Consider the following 18,077-nt stretch of genomic DNA (forward strand, 5'->3'; position numbering starts at 1 on the left):
TTCGTAAAAAGTCAAATAAGACTATTGAGGTGAATAGGATGGAGTATATTTTAAGGTTTTATTTAAACATTTTAGATATTAAAATGGATATTTTACACTATACCCGCAGACCGCAGTTACTGCCTTCCTCCTCTTGTCCCTCATCTCAACTTCTCAATCGTATACTCCTTTCAACTCTTCTTCTGAAACCTGCTAACTTTCTTTATTGATGTTCAAACAAGAAATCAAAAAGAGAGATGAGAAAGTGGGTGACAAAGACGAAAAAAATGTAAAAAAACTTTAACAAATTTCAAGAACCTCACTCGTTCATACAAATGGAGATTACGGTTTGTAGTGTAGTTGTTTTTTAAAGTTTAATTCCTTTGTAATTATGCCCTATATTTCTCATTTGTATGTAAAATTATTAAATTAGGGTTCTAAGAAGCAACTTAATTTTTAAATTAGGGTTCTAAGAAGCAATTTGAAAATGAGGAGCCATAATTTGATAATTATTTTGGAATCTGAACCGTTGTTAGCATGAGCATTTATCAATCAAAGACTAAAACGATGTACTGTCTAAATAACCGACTCATTTTTAAACTAAACCGATAATTTGTGACGCTCTATGGAAAGCGCTGTAGCAAATTGAGGATCAATCAAAGGCTAAGAGAAAGAGGAATCTGGGGTGAACGGCATGTCGGCATATGATGATTGATGTGTAATTTTGGATATCCACCGACCACTCTGCTGAAATCCCAAGAAAAGGACTATCAGAAAAACATAAAGTATGCATCTCATTCCTTCAGACGGCGTTTACCTACCGCTTCCTTCCAACCCTTCTTCAGGTCATTTTTTTTCACTCCATTCTTTCATTTTCATTTAATTAGGAAATTAAATGTTGTATTTCTTTTTAAGACAATGATTTATTGTATGAAATTTTAGTTTTTGCTACCTCAGAGTGTATTTAGTACTACTATTACCCAAGAAATAAAGGTGGGATTTTGGTGTATCTTACTAGAATTTAAATGTGTAATTTTTTCCGGGTAGTAGTGGTTTTGTTAATTCATGTGGGTTTTTACTTTTTGGAAAGAATGATTGGATGTTAAGTTTTCCCAATTGATTTTTGTCATGAAATTGTTGATGGGACTTTGTGATCTGGATATGTGGTTATTAACTGCAATCAGACTGAAAATTCATATTAATGCTGTATGTTTTCATTTGGGGACTGAGATTGATTTCATGGGTTTTGATTAGAGAGGCTTGAGTAGTGTGGAAACCCAAACAAAAATCTTTATTTTACCATCTAAAGTGGGGAAGAATAATTTGTCTGTTTTAATTGTGTGATTACATTCTATTATCTGTCAGATCAGTGCATTTTAAGTTGATAGCCTTACAATGCGGGCTATTTAGTCAATCTTCACGATGCTTATGATCATTTGTAGTCTATTAAGATCGACTCTGAGATTGGCTAGGGCAATCCTTTGGAATTGCAGTGAGTGTTTCGGTCTGGCACTATAAAGCATAAACTTGATAATGCTTTGAAGTCCTTTGGTAATGTTAGCATGTATTGATTTGTTTTAGGCTGTTGTACATTTGTCTTTCAACAATAACAACAATGTTAGAGCTATAATCCCAAAAGATTGGAGCGGCTACATGAACTAATAGTCTAATATATCAGTTCCGATCTTCGTCTAAATGGAGTTTTCTTCTTGATTCGTTCATATTTTTACCATCTCAATATATCATTCTAGGTCATTCACCCCTATCCTTCAGGTCATCTTCAATCTTTATATGATTTGAAATTTAGTTTTAAGCTTTTTAGTGAAAAAAGTGTGCCTCGCCTACAAAAGGCTCGGGGCTTTAAGGACCTTTTGTGCCTTGGAATTGCAAAGCGTTGCGCTTTTAGAAGTAAGTTTCATATACAAGTTTTGCTATGTTGTTTTACAATCATTTGGTGTTTTGCGGTGCTAAATGCAGAATTTGAATTAGCTAACTGTGAATGGACTCTGAGGTTCCCACTGCTGTTAGAAAGCTTCAGAAGGCTGGTCGTGAAAAGCAACGGAGGTGCTGACTGAATGAACAGTTCATTGAGTTGGGAAACACACTTGGTAAATTACACACTCTGTTTATCATCTTTTTATGCTTCTCACTCAGTCGGTAGAACTTGTAGTATGTTAGCGTTAGCTTTTCTCTACTATAAGGAAAACAAAGTAATGAATCACTATTGGCAGTTGTCTCAGTACAGTGTTTCCGCTTAGGAAAAGGTCATTTGTATTAATTAAGTTATGTTTGTTTTAGAAAGGAAAATTCCTATTATGCTTTGCTTAGGATCCTTTATTGGTTAGATTTGGGTGATATTGTAAAAGATTTCCATTACATTACAGATTTTTTTGTAATTTAAAGGATTACAATAGAAGATAGAAAATACAATCATTAAAGAGGCTTGTGACTCTCCCAGATTGATTATGAACTCACATAATGTGTATAAATTTTCTGATGTTTTTCTCTTTCCCCCTTTTTGCTTATTGTTGCTTTTCTAATTTCCGCCTTCCCTCTCTATGTATATCTTCTTCTACAAGTAACCCCTAATCAACTCTTAATAAATTACCCATGGTACCCCCTAATCGATCTATGAATTTGACAGATATGAGAGGTAGAGCTGATATTTTCTGTTCCGTAGTATCTAGCAGAAGCTTTTGCGTCAACAGATACTGTATCTTTGTTGTAAAATATTGACCACTTTGTCCATGGAAAGATAGTAGCTGGTTATATTGAGAAGTTAGTTGCTTTGGTCTGTATGAGGTGCGACTTATTGGCTCTAGTAGCAAAGTCCACTTGTGATACTTAGGATTATGAACATGACAGAAACGTATAATAATGGCGTGGAATGACTAATGAAAACTAAACTGCTTAACTGTAATAATGTTGAATTTTACCTGCTTGGCTTAATGATGCAGATGCTGATAGGCCGAAGAATGACAAAGATACCATACTAACTGATACGATTCAGATGCTCACAGATTTGACTGCTGAAGTCAACAAATTTCAAGCGGAATATGCCGCCTTAAGCGAAGAAAGCATAAGAAATCGCTTCAAGAGAAAAGCATTGAAGAAGAACTCATAGTGTACAGGATAGCTCCTCAAGCATATTAATAGTACCATTCTTCACATTGCATCTTGGGCAGGACAAATAGAAATTATGTCCAAGATTGTTGATATCGATCCTGATGTCTTTTTTTGTCGAAATGACAAAGGTGATCTACCGATACAATACATGTTCCTGTCAAAGCAGGGCAAAAAGACGTTGTACGGGCATTGATCAATATTGAAGAAAATAATGAACAGATTCAATCCACCGGCCTGACTCAGTTAGAATTGGTCACTAATAACAACGATACTGCTTTGCATATAGCTTTACAAAATCGTTTCAAGGATTTGGCATATTATTTGTGACGAAAAAATCCGAAGACCAGCCATTTCTTGAACAATATGCAGATGAGTCCACTTTATATGGCTATCAAAGCCGGATATATCGAGTTAGCTCAGAGCATGTTGCGTGAAAATAGTCTAGCAGAGGATAGCACTGATCAAATGGATATAGTATGTTCTGTTGTTCATGCAGCAATCATGTGCAGGAACAGAGGTATGTGTTAGTTATTTAAGTTTTTGCATAAATAATGGCTATTAATTGTAGTGGATTAAGTTTGTTTAGGCAGCAATGGGATGTAACTAGGGATGTTCATTAGCGAGTACCCAACATTTCGAGTACCTGGATAATCGGGTATCTATTTTGATTTTATAGTTGTTCATACCAAGCCATAGTTAATGTTTTGGCAATTGGCACCACAGCTACTGCTATAACATAAATAACTAACGCATACCTCTGTTCCTGCCCATGATTGCTGCATGAACAACAGAACATACTCTATCCATTAGATCAGTGCTATCCTCTGCTAGACTATTTTCACGCAACATGTTCTGAGCTAACTCGATATATCCGGCTTTGACAGCCATATAAAGTGGACTCATCTGCATTTTGTTCAAGAAATGGCTGGTCTTCGGATTTTTTTGTGACAAATAATATGCCAAATCCTTGAAATGGTTTTGTAAAGCTATATGCAAAGCGGTATCGTTGTTATAATTGACCATCTCTAACTGAGTCAGGCCGGTGGATCGAATCTGTTCATTATTTTCTTCAATATCGATCAATGCCCGTACAGCGTCTTTTTGCCCCGCTTTGACAGCAACATGTATCGGTAGATCACCTTTGCCATTTCGACAAAACAAGACATCAGGATCAATATCAACAATCTTGGACATAATTTCTATTTGTCCTGCCCAAGATGCAATGTGAAGAATGGTACTATTATCTGACTTCGAAATAAGACGGCCGTTCGGTTCAAGAATGTGCGATAATTCTGCGTCCAGTTTCTGAATGTCTCCAGTTACAATCCACAATTCTATTTGTGAAAAATCCAATGAAATTGCCATGAGTGATTTCTTGAAATTCTTTTTTGGAACTATGCAATCGTGGGATTTTTTTTGGAACTAGTAGGATTTTGATTTCTTGGTTTGAGAACTCTACTTTCTTGGGACAAACAGATTTTTAATACGACGAATATATGTTCACTGATAAAATTTCAATACCATATTCTGACGGATAGATTTTCAATTTTGATAATCAAGAATGTAAAAAAGGAAATCCAGTAGTGCAGTATTATATATATGACAGAGAGAAAGGTCCTTTGTAAAATGTAAGAGGAACAGAAAACAAATAAAAGAGGAGATGCGACTGAATTTTTTATTTTTTTTTAAAAAAATTAAAATATTATTAACAATAATAATAATAATAATAATAATAATAATAATAATTATTATTATTATTATTAATATTTAAAAAAAATTAAAAATAGCATTAATAATAATAATAATAATTAATAATAATAAATTTAATATTTTAAAAAAAATTATAAAAATAAATTTAAAGGGGTGAGTCGGGTTGTGCGGCTCGGCCTGAGTTCAATAGCACAAAACCCGCGACTCACCCCTTTAAATTTTTTTTTTAATTTTTTTTAAATATTAAATTTATTATTATGATTATTATTATTATTGTTATTTTAGTACATTTTCATTAACATCCTTAATAACTTGGATATCCTTACTAAACCATTTCATGCAATACTTCAAAATTCAATTTTACAAGATAAAGAGTGGAGATTGATGAGTATAACTTACCAAACAAGAAAATCCAACAATAAGTTCCTCTATAATAGTCAAAGAGAACTTAGAACTTAGGACTTATGATGGTAGTTGAAACGGCGGCTGGTGATGGCTAAAGCGGCGGCTGATGGTGGATAAAACGGCGGCTGGTGGTGGGTCGCACAGCAGTGGGGTACGGTGCTGATTGTTATGCGCGAGAGAGGGAGAAAAGTGAGAGGAATTGCTAGCTTTGATAGGTTAAAGATAAGAAAGATGGACTTTTGATTTCTCTTTTTTCTCTTCCCTTTCTACTTTCTTTCTCTGATTTCCATGTTGAAATTTTTTTTTTTTTTTTTTAAGTAGTATTTAGTCCATCTTTTATTTTTTTATTCCATTAATACCCTTACTCATTTTTCTTAGTATTTCATCTCTATTTTTTTCGTTCACTCATTACATCTTCTCATCTTGAAATATTAGTAATTTCATTCTTCCTTTTGTAATACAACTTAAATGTCGTATATAAATAGGTTAAAATTATGAAACGCAATCGTTATTTTCATTGAAATATATTATAGGAGTATTAGACAAAATATATACAACAATTCCTATTTAGTTAATTAAGTTATTATAGTGATTACTAATTTTTGAAAAATTGACATTAATAATAGCTATTTGCTAAAAAATGAATATTTTAAAAATTTTTAAATAATTCCTCCTTTTGTTATGAAACCATTGAAAGCCAAAATACCTAGCCTAAATAAAACTTAAAGACAAATATAATGTTTTAGTAACTGAGGAGCTTTTATTCGTAGAAGTATTACTTATTTGAAGATGTTTTGATACAATCTTGAAAAGACAATATATAAATTAAAGTTGAATTTTAGATGGATACATTTTTACGAAATATATATAAATGGAGAGATTATTAAAGATTTATCAAATATGTAGGATAAGCTTATTTTCAACAAATGTATAATAAATTAAAGAAAAAATTGATATCAAAAAGATTATTAAAAAATTCTAAAAATAAGATTATGAGGAAACTTATTTTCAAAATAAGCATTTCTATGTTTGAGTTAAGGTTGATCGCTCTTAGTAATAATAAACAAGAAAAAGACTTGATTCAACGTGAATTCTCTCAATTTAACTCCAATCTTTTTTGTACGGAATTGGAGAATAGGGCTAAGATTAAACTGGATGTAGCTCGAAATGGTCATATCCTTGCAGAATACTAGGAAAAACTGTGACCCTAGTTGTTTAGTTAAGATTGACTTGCAAAAAGCTTATGATACGATGGATTGGAAGTTTCCTAAGGAAATGCTGGTTGCCCTTAATTTTCTTAATCATTTTATTTCCATTGTCATGACATGCATAATGTCTACTAGTTATTCTCTCTTACTTAATGGTAGGCCCACCCCTGTTTTTCGAGCTAGGAGAGGTATTCGCCAAGGAGACCCTTTATCCCCTCTACTTTTTGTTATTGATATGAAATATTTGTCTAGAATTTTAAGAAGTGTAGAAGATAGCTATGGTTTTCATCCTCGGTGTAGGAGAATTAAATTGTCTCACTTATGCTTTGTTGATGACTTGATGTTATTTTGTAAAGGAGATGTCTCTTCAGTTCGAACCCTTCATCAGTGCATTCATAGCTTTTCCCAAGCTTCGGGTTTACATGCTAATACTTCTAAGTCTTCCATATATACATTTGGGGTTGCTCTGCACATTCGATCAACCATGCATAGAGGATCTTACTCATTTTTTCTTTGGCACTCTTCCTTTTAGATACTTGGGTGTCCCTCTCTCATCCAAGTGTCTATCGATAGCTGAATTTGAGAAGTTAGCAGACAAGATGACTAGTGAGATTCAGACCTGGCAAGCCAAACATCTTTCTTATGCAGCTAGACTTCAACTCATCAATTCTGTACTAATGGGGATATCCTCTTACTGATGCTAAATGTTTATTCTTCCGAAGAAAGTTATTAGTTGTATTAATTCCATTTGTAGATCCTTTTTAGGGTTTAGAACTGCTGACTCACATAAACCTGGGCTGGTGAATTGGAAGGTGGTTTGTAAATCAAAGAAGGTTGGTGGACTTGGCATCCGAAACTTATACATTTGGCACCAAAGTGTCATGGGGAAGATGGCCTGGCACATTCACATGATGAAAGAGTCCTTGTGGGTTCGATGGGTCCATGGTGTGTATACCAAAGGTGGTAAATGGGAGATTTTCAATGCACCCATCACTGTTAGTTGGGTTATGAAGAAGATCTGTTTCACCAAAGACACTTTGAGGAGTTGGATCTTTCAGGATAATTATTCCATTAAAGCTGTGTATCATGAGACTTTCAAGTCCACTCCAAAAGTTAAATGGAGATTTGTGGTATGGAATAGAATGTCTATCCCAAGACATCGTTTTTGTTGTTGGCTCATGGCTTTGGATAAGCTTAAAACTAAAGATAAGCTCCAAGATTGGGGTGTAACAGCTGATGACCTTTGCCCCCTGTGCATGAGTACTAAGGAAACGGTTTGCCACCTATATTTTGATTGCCTATTCAGCCAAAAATGTTTAAATAGTATGGAAGCATGGTTGGGTTTTAGATTCAAGCGCATTGATAAAATGGATTTCCGCAAACTCAAATTGAAGAAGCTTCACCAACAATTCATGCGTTTCATCTATACTTGTACTATTTATGCCATATGGAGGAGTTGGAATGTTGCTGTTTGGGAAAACATGGTGCCTACTCCTGGATACATGGTTCTTCAAATCCAATCGGAGATTGTGCTTCGCTTCAAAGCAATCCATTCTTCTGCTGCTGACTGGCTGGCCTGCCTATGAGTTTTGACGTTTGATGTTTGATGTTTTTGTTTTCCTTTCTCTGGTTTTGTTGATAGCTTGTTTAGCTTCCTTTGTCGGCCTTTTTTGGCTCTGTCTTTTTGGTCTCTCCTTACTTTTATGCACGTGAAGAGTGGGGCGTTGCAACCCTTCCTAGAAGGTGTTTTTTGTTTCCATACTGATGCAAATTAAGTAGAGATATAGTCTAGTTTTGGTTGTATAATGACTTTTTTCTGGTGAATGAAAAAATTTTATTTGCCAAAAAAATAAATAATTATATTTACTCCAATTCCAGGGGTACTAATTCACTTAAGTACTAATGAGTAGTAGTAATGACAGTAATTCTAACCTCTAGGCACATAATTTTAAGATAATTTTTCCTTTCATACTACTCCATTCCCTTTTACCTTTCTTCTGGACCATCATAAAAAGTAGGTATTTAAAATTAAGACTTTAGTTTAGCTCCAAATTTTAAATAGATGTCAAAAATAGTATACATGGATGAAACTTCTTGTAACATGAGACTAAAACGACACTTTTAGGCAATTTCAATGTTGTTACGTGTAACTTATAAAACACTCCCCTAAATTTTTTTTCCAATAAATTTTGACTAAAAATTATTTATATGGTACGTTTGCTAATCGATATTAAATAGTGAAATGAGAATGATTTTAAGTGTAAATTTTCATGACATATATATTTATCATGTCATTCTCATGGTAATGAATGTTTGATCATAAAAAAAATTATAATTTTCCATTACCACTTAATACCACATGTTCAAATGGTAATTCGTTGGAATAAATTTTATGAAGAAAATGAAATTGTTGAAGGAGCATAATCATGACCATTAAATTTACTATGTGATAATTCTACCAAAATTACAGTAAATTTTATTTTCATTCTCAACCGCGATTTAGTACCAACTAGTCGATCACCAAACGAGCGGTTATTAATACATTCTTAGTTTACTACGATGCACCTTGAACAATAAGTTAAACGGTCCGTAAGCGTGTATATATTTATTAAGAAGTTGCAACTACATATAGACCTGGATGAAACTAATACAATATTTAGAATGTGTTGAAAATTCTTTGCAGTGTCAAATTGTCAATTCTTATGGAATTTCACTTTAGTATCCTCGACTTGGTTAAGACTTTAAATATTGAGTTGGGGTAACGCAAATCAGATTCCAGCTTTAGACATTTCTACACAATAAAGAATTTCTCAACTTTTTATTAATTTTCCTACAATAATTTTAACGATTGATTATCTATAAGTAATTCAATAACCTATAAGGGGTATTTTCTAAGAATACACCAAGAGAACCTCTTACTTATACAACAAGTCATTATGCATAAAAAGTAAAAAAATTAAAATTAAATTATAAAAAATTTAAAAATTTTTATAAATTAAAAAGAGAAATCAAGTTAGTTTATTTTATATATTTTTGATTTTTAATTTAATTTTCTTTTTTTAGCAATTAACCTGCATAAGCAAATCAACATTTGGACAATAATATAATTTTCCAAATAAGGTTCAAAATGGGAACAACGCTTTTCGTCGCCATTTGATAGCTAAATGGTCAAAAAGTTGAGTTGGCGACGGGAAGAGAGGTGGTCGCCTTTTCGTTCGTCGCTAAGCCGGTTTTGGTCGCCATGTCCTCGCCTTTTCCTCATGAAAAGGGGCGACAACCTAGCGACGAAACATCCATCGCCAAAGCACTGACAGAGACGGCGACGAACGGTCTTCTCGCCACTTTTTGCGACCAAGTGGCGACCGCATTCCCCGTCGCCAGTTTGGCGACCAATCGTTCATAGCTGTTTCGTCGCCCGTCTTCGGCTACTTTCTTCGTCGCTAGTTCGTCGCTGATGTCGCCGCACATATATTTATATATATATATATATATATATATATATATTTATATATTCGCATGCATATATATTTATATATATATATATATATATATATATATATTTATTTATTTATTTATTTATATATATTTTATATTAGGTGTAATATTAACATAAAAATATATAAAAAAACAAGTAAAAAAAAACAAAGAGCTGAAAATATTATATATAAAATTAAAGTTAATTTACATAGTCACAAAAAGTACATATATAATCATTCATTTGGAGGAGGTGGAGGAGAGGGTTGATACATATTGAAATGCGATTGAATGAATTTCAAAAAGAGTTCTCGTTCTCTTTGAATTTGTTCAGTCAGCCTTTGATGAGTCTCATAGGCAGTTTGAGCATTTCCCATTCGGACCGCTCGCCCATAATTGATTATTGAACTCCATTTGCCGTGCTTCCAAATCCGCAAACTTTTGTTGAATAGTCGCCTCATAATCAGGTTGTGCAGGCTGAAAAGACGGAATATCCGTTGGCTCAGGAGGATAAATAATTTGAGAGGCTGAGAAGACGGATATGCTTTTTTTGTTTTTTTTCTTCGACCCGCTTTCTACATTTTATACAGCATCCAACCAATTTTGACTTGGGTCGCGGGTTGGATGCTCCTTCATCAAAGAACGATATTCATCCTTCAATAAAACAAAAAAATCAATTATCGATAAACAAAATATTAATTGATGCTTTAAAAGCAATAAACAAGTTTAATAGATTATTACGTTAACTTTTTGTGACTTGCTATTAGTCCATTGCGAACAATCCCCTGTTTCATTGTCAAAAACCCCATGTGTTCGTGTAAATACTTCATAGGCTGTGGGTCTTTGACCTTTCGATTGTTCCTGAAAAAAAAAAAAACGATTTAAAATTAAACAAAACAAAATAAAAAAATCCAATATAATACTACTAAATTAATTAAATACTCACCAAATCTCGCATTGTTCTGGCGTGCGGAATTGAGCCACCTATATGGGTGGCTTCAGCTTTGTCCCTTCCTCCACGTCGATTGGAGGAATTCCTAGCTAGCCGAAATGGCTTTATTATCTGGGCGTTCCCAATCAACCTTCCATCGCGCCCAAGTCTCATTATCGATGGAAAGAGGTTTGAAATCAGGCTTGCTTTTCAACGTTTTGTGCCATTTGGAAAGCATATCCGCATAACGTTTTGCGGCTTTTTCCTCCCATGACCTTTGAAAGAAATGTTCGAGGCGAGGATCCCATTTATATTGTTTCTAAATACATAAATGTTTCATCAAATTAAATACTTATAATATAAGCTATATATATATATATATATATATATATATATATATATATATATATATATATATATATATATATGTATATATATATATATGTATATATATATATATGTATATATATATATATGTATATATATATATATATATATATATATATATATATATATATATGTGTATATATATATATATATATATATATATATATATATATATATATATATATATATATATATATATATATATATATATATATATATATATATATATATATATATAAAGCCTATAAAAAAACAAATAAAAAATATATAAAAAAACTGAAGTAAATATATAAAAAAACAAATAAAAAAATATAAAAAAACTCAAGTAAATAACAAACGAAATAAAACATGTACTAATTAAATAATAAAAATAAATCAAATAAATGACAATAAAAATTAAATATAAACAATAACAATAAATAAAACATCTCATATAAAGATAAAAAACTAGATAGATAATAGAAGAAAATCACTAACCTCTTCTAGTTCCTTACTTACCAAAAAATACACTGCATAACATTTCAGCGTCTTATTTATAGAAAATATGACAATAATACGGCGATGACAAACCCATCGCCATATTTCAAATTTGAAAAAGTAACGGCGACCAATTGGCTTCCAAGAAAACCATCGCCTATATTTATTAAAGTTCAAAAATTATCGTCTACATGGCGACCAAAAGGCGACAACAATAGGATGTCGCCAAAAGTTATTATTAAAAAAAAAGGAAAAATCTTTTTTGCGACTAGGTGGCAACCACCTAGCTCGTCGCCCTTGATTAAAATAAAAATAAAAATAAATTGTATTTTCTGGCGACCACATGGCGACCAATATCCCGTCGCCATTTCTTAAATAAAAAAAATAAAAAAAAAAGGTAGTTGGCGACGAATTAGCGACTTTGTTTTCCCTCGCCTTTCCGTCGCTATTTCGATTCCCATTTTGGCGACTTATTTTTTCCTCGCCTTTCCGTTGCCCCTGGCGACCAACCCGTGCCCTCGCTATTTTTCCATCGCTATTTCGCTAGTTATTTGTAGTGATTTTAACGATTGATTATCTATAAGTAATTCAATAACCTATAAGGGGTACTTGCTAAGAATGCACCAAGACAACCTCTTACTTATACAACAAGTCATTTTGCTTAAAAAGTAAAAAAAATTAAATTATAAATTAAAAATTTAAAAATTTTATAAATTAAAAAGAGAAATCAAGTTAGTTTATTTTATATATTTTTGATTTTTAATTTAATTTTCTTTTTTTTAGCAATTAACCTGCATAAGCAAATCAACATTTGGACAACAATATTTTTGGGTAAGTGATCTTAAAATTGGGATTATTCATGATTATGGGATTATTGTAAGAAAATTCAATAAAAAGTTGGATTAGTCTAGGTAATTTTTTCTATTTAAAAAATATGTTTTGGGTTCGGTGAAAGTGTAATTGTAAACGGAGGCAAAGCTAAATGGGGTCAGGCTCCCACGACTCCCCTTAATCGAAAATGTGATTCTTTATATTTTAGTTTTGACCCCCTTACTATTGGAGTTAATAAGATAACAAAAATTAATATAGCTCAATGGTTGGAGTAATACATTTGTTAAGGGGTTAAGGTTAAAGTATCAAATTCTAATATAAACAATTATTTTTTTAAAACTAATAAATTTATGTTAAATGTCGTTGCTTTTTATCTTTCATAATTTTACATTTATATTTTTTAGTATGAGTTTTATAATTTTGCTATCTTAATTGCAATATAGTATTTTTTTAGAGACTTACTTGACGAATAACAGATTCAAAAACACTAGATTTTTTTCAAAATGAACAATTATATAGGGGAAGCATAAACTCTATTTGTTGAATATATTTTTTTGTTATGGTTTAAGTTCATTTCAGTTTATATGATTTTAAAATTTTCATTAATAAAATAGTTTTTATATAATAAATAATTTGTTAGTATATCGATTATTTGAGCCCTTCTAATTTAAAATCATGACTTCGCCTCTGACTATAAACTCAAATAATCAATTTTATTAGAAAATTTTTCAATTCCTTAAATTTAATAAATTAACGAAAATTTATAAAAATTCCAAATTTAATTTATATAAGTGGATTCAATTGAACATAATGTCTTATATGTGGCTCCGCTACTTCTTCCACGTACTACTAAAATAAATTGAAGTTTACTATCAATTTCATAAATTAATCTTTCTTAAGTTGACCGTTCAAAATGCTCTTCGGAAAAACTCTAGGGTTTACTTTGGACTTTGATTTGGAGCTCTTTACTTCTTCGAGATGTTTTTGGAGAGTTTCCATAGTGTAATTCATGAGTGTTAGCTCACCTGCCATGAATGTCCTGCATTAATATGATATTATCCGTTTTATATAATCTTACATCATGCATATATTTATTTTCTACTACTCACGTTAATTTCGTAATGCTTTTTATTTTGGAGAAAAAAATTTAATTAAGATTTCTAAGACATTCACAGATGATAAAATATATTCTTATGCGTTCTCGTTAGATTTGTCTTAATGTATATATTTACTATATATTATTTTATCATGCGTATTTAGAGATATTAAGACTCAATATATATTATTTTATCATGCGTATTTAGAGATATTAAGACTCAAAATTTACTCAAAAAACTTTGCAAAAAGTAAATGAGAAGAAAAAAAAAATGGAAGGAGTATTTTCTTTTCAATTTGGATTTGGGACATCCACAATTGATTAGGACCAGAGTAAACATCTAAACGAATATATTGAAATTTCCATCGAATTTATAGCGAAACACATAGGAAGAATAGTAGGCAAACCAATAACTATTGGCCTATGCTATATATATAATAATATAACTAGACCTTCACCTTGCCATAATATATGATATATACATACTACAAAAGGTAGTCATCTCATCTACTTAAAATATTCATTTTTCATTTTTTTTATTCTTAAAAATTATAAAGCTGATTAAAAATGATTTAATTTGGGTCAAACTTTAAATAGAATCAGTTGGTCTATTTAAGTTTGAATTTAAAAAGAACAATAGCTATTGTGATCACTTGATTTAATCAAGCAATTTTGATTTAGAAAACTTTTTGCAATACAATTATAAACTATAATCCAATAAATCTTTGTTTCGTTTTTTTTTTTTAAACTTTTTTTCTTAAAAAACATTTAGATTTTCATATTCCGAGGCACCACAATATTAAAGGTCTAGTTCGGCAGGGTTATTTGTATGCAATCTTATACTCTCTGTTTGAGTTTATTTTTTACATATTAAATCTTTATTTAATGATTCAAAGGTTTAACGTATGTTTAGATATAGATTTTTTTTTTCAATTTAGAGGTAAGCAATAACATGCCAGAATTAATATCATTCATGTATATGGTTAGAATCTTTTATTAATAAACTACATTTATTGCTAATTTATTTTTGAAATGATTTTATATTGTTAGTCTAAAAAGATTAAGATCAAATTATGACGAGCCGAGAAACAAGTCATCACAAACATCCCCTTTATGAATTTGATTGCAAAAGTCAATACAAGTGTAACGGATGTGAGATGCATGGTTTTGGGAAAAGATTTAGATGTAAAAAATGCGATTATGATTTACATCCCGAATGCAATTATGCAGAAGCGATAATAGAATTTGAAGGACAAAAGTATGAATTTTGTGCAAAGCCCCCAAAAGGGGTGAACTGCTACAAAAAGCATAAGTGCAAGTCTGGTTGTAGATGTTGTGATGCTTGTGGATTAACACTTATGGGATATACGTATCATTGTAGTGACACCGATTTGGATTTTCATCCTAAATGTGTTAAATTAGATCGTAAAATCGTCATTGAAGATGTCATATTTACTCTTCAAGATCAGATGCCTCAGTATTCCAATTGTGCAAGGTGCGAAAAGAAGTTATTAGAAGGTTAGTAGTATTAATAGATTATTGTATTTCATTTAATTAATCTTATTTCTATAAACAGCTTGTCTTGTATGAGACCGTTTCACTGTGAGATCACGACCTCAAAACAAGAAGCCCATTAACTAAAAGTTTCTATTATTGGGTTATTTATTCTAAGTATGAGGCATGTCTCACGGTAAGACCGTTTCATACAAGTTTTTCAACTAATTTTATATTAATTCTTATCATTTAATTTTAAATTTTAGTTTTCTCATTAATACTATATTGGGTAAAAAAAGTTTTTCAACTAATTATTGTTGAATATTAACTCAATTAATTATTAAACATTAACGAAAAATGCATTATAATTTAAATGATCACTAATTTTTAGAAAAATAGATCGGATTTTAATTTTGTGCCGGGTTGACAAGTCACAAGTCTAGTAATAGATCATGGGCTCATATATTACACTCTTTCATTTTTTTAAAAAAAAAATTTTTTGAGTCCTCATATAGAAAAATACAAAACAAAACTAACAATTAAATACTGCATCGAATATTTATTAATTATATATCAAAGCTATTTTATTTAGGAAAAAGCTAAAATACATCTCAAAACGTTAGTTAACAATACTAAATCAGAAAAAATAAATATATTTGAACATGTAATTTAGCTATAAATTTCAAATTTTATGTTATAGTAGCTAATATAATTAATGCTTATATTACGTGATGGATTACAAGTCTTAATATTAATTCTTATCACTATAAACGAATGCGTTTTTTATAGAAAAGAACACCTAATAATTCATTGATAAAAATATCATCCGGCATTTATAACAATCAATAAAAAATATAACAATTTTAATCAAACAAATTTCTATATAGAAAAAGTCACGATCATTATAAAGGAGATCTAACATTTAAGTCTTCCTTCTATCACATCATTGTTTGATACGGTCTTTTCCGATGGATCCTTACTCCTTATCAACAAATGCCTTGGCTAGCGTAAGATAGTAACTTTTACAATTAATTGTTTTTGGCTGGATCGTGACATTAGATTTTTTTATCTTATTCAAATCAAAGATGTAAAATACTTTTTATATCCTTGTCATTTTGAACACTTTTTTTATTAGATCTCTTTCATATATAAATATGGGCTAGCATATTGAAAAATAATTTTGAATTTGTTAGTTGTTTCAATATTCTTACGCTAGCTATAACCATTAGGTTCATCATTCAACTTTTATAGACCTAAAATGATTAATGCAACGTTCTAATATCACCATTTGATTAACTTTTTTTAGTTTTGTTCATTCATCATGGTTTTGAAATGTTATTTATTTATTTAAAATAATATTAAATTCACTGTAGACCACCAATTGATAAATAAATTGATATTTACGAAATAATAAAATGCAGGAGCCGTAGAAAAGATCCCAGGGTGGTCATATGTATCTGAATATGGCGACTGTAATTTCCACGTTTATTGTGTGATGAAAATGGCCAATAAATATAATGGTTCAGCATCGTCGTCTTCGTCGTCGTCCTCTTCTTTTAAAAATGTAAGTTCAGGGAATCAGTCTGTTACGTTGCAGAAAACTGTGCAGCCCGGCCCGGACAAAATCAAGTGGAAGAAACATATAATAAGTTGTAAAAGTAGAAGTTGCTGGTTCGCGATAATCAAAACATTTTTGAGTACTGTTTTTTTCATAGTTCTTGGAGATCCAACCACAATTGTTGCAACTACTGTGGCTCATTTGGTTACTCAAGCTGCTTTCAATGTCGGATAATAATAGGAGTACTCATCATTTCACCAAAGGGAAGAGAAGAGTATACGACGTACATTTGGGCATCATTTACTTTTTTCTTAGGGCAATCTGCATGGTTTTGCCTTACTCTTCTAGTAAGGGTGTTTACATGTGGAAAAAAAATGTATTGTTTTTTTTATTAGTGTAATGGTGGTTGTTGAGGTGTAGGTTGTCATGTGGGCGCGTAGTGGTTGCTATGGTTGAATAAAGTTTGGTCAAAATCGTAAATTTAACTGGACCAAACCGTAATTTAAGTGTTTGGTCTGGTCTACGATATAAATGATTTTCGTCTAAAATTGCGGTTTCCGGTCCGATCCGATCTTGATTTTACAATTTTTAGACCAGATCAGACCGGAAATCGTAATATTAACCAGGATACCATTAACTGTATTAAATAATGACATAGTCTAGTAGGCCCAACTAGTAAACTAAACATATAAGCCCATGATAATTGGAATTGTAAACCAAAAAGTTGAAAATCCTATAGGGTACTAACATTAACTCTGAAAATTTGAAAACAATAAGACAAAAAGAATCAGAAAAAGGAATAAAATAATACAGTTTTCAACTTTTTTCCAAAATTAAGCGTGAAAATCTCAAATTTAAGGTTTGGGTATGTTCGCAATTACTAACTGCGAACAAGTCAAAATAAGTCAAACTGGTCAAAATAATTATTTTCAATCAGGCGATTTCTTCACGATTTCTTCAGGCGATTTCTTCGTCGCCTACCTTCGTTTTTGCCATTTTTGTTTTTTTCCTGTTTGGTTTTTGCAGGTTCAAGCGTTTTTCAAGATAACTGTTGCATTTTTCAGGCGACTTGCAGGCGATTTCTTCGCGTTTTTCAGGTGTTTTCTTCACGATCCGCCAGCGAGTTTCAGGCGATTTTCTCCGCAATTCCCACGCGATTCTCACTTCTCCAACTACTGTAATTTTACAGAGGAAGGAGAAAGAGGAAGTCGGGCAAAGCAAACACTGTAAAGGTGAAAACATCGTAGGCGTTTCTACACCGGTAACCATCATATCGAGGCGTAGGTGATACCCCCTTTAACCTCTCGTATATTACATCTTTAAGTTTTCTTCGTGCATCTCTTGCTTCAGTGTTTTATTTAGCTGCTTTGCATGCTGTTTGGTGTGCTGGGGTTGGAAGAT

General features: G+C 31.5%; 2 protein-coding genes across 2 annotated transcripts; both read left to right on the plus strand.

Moving 5' to 3' along the window:
- The first annotated feature begins 7,309 nt into the window (after window positions 1-7,309).
- LOC130814822 (uncharacterized) lies at window positions 7,310-8,014 on the plus strand. Its single transcript, XM_057681085.1, has one exon. It carries the CDS (start codon window positions 7,310-7,312, stop codon window positions 8,012-8,014), a length of 705 nt encoding a protein of 234 aa, XP_057537068.1.
- Window positions 8,015-14,268: 6,254 nt separating this feature from the next.
- Window positions 14,269-17,138, plus strand: LOC130799154 (protein VACUOLELESS GAMETOPHYTES-like). The gene is made up of 2 exons (XM_057662245.1): window positions 14,269-15,142; window positions 16,540-17,138. The coding sequence occupies exons 1-2, from the start codon at window positions 14,698-14,700 to the stop codon at window positions 16,908-16,910; spliced, it is 816 nt and encodes a 271-aa protein (XP_057518228.1). The 5' UTR covers window positions 14,269-14,697; the 3' UTR covers window positions 16,911-17,138.
- Window positions 17,139-18,077: the final 939 nt, after the last annotated feature.

The sequence above is a fragment of the Amaranthus tricolor genome, chromosome 1, assembly GCF_026212465.1.
Source record: "Amaranthus tricolor cultivar Red isolate AtriRed21 chromosome 1, ASM2621246v1, whole genome shotgun sequence".
Taxonomy (NCBI): domain Eukaryota; kingdom Viridiplantae; phylum Streptophyta; class Magnoliopsida; order Caryophyllales; family Amaranthaceae; genus Amaranthus; species Amaranthus tricolor.

What these genes read in the sequence shown, in the direction of transcription:
- LOC130814822 (XM_057681085.1), top strand. Translation starts at nt 7,310, where the DNA reads ATGGGGAAGATGGCCTGGCACATTCACATGATGAAAGAGTCCTTGTGG.
- LOC130799154 (XM_057662245.1), top strand. Translation starts at nt 14,698, where the DNA reads ATGACGAGCCGAGAAACAAGTCATCACAAACATCCCCTTTATGAATTT. An exon ending in CGAAAAGAAGTTATTAGAAG is followed by an intron (nt 15,143 to 16,539) that starts GTTAGTAGTATT and finishes AATAAAATGCAG; the next exon opens with GAGCCGTAGAAAAGATCCCA.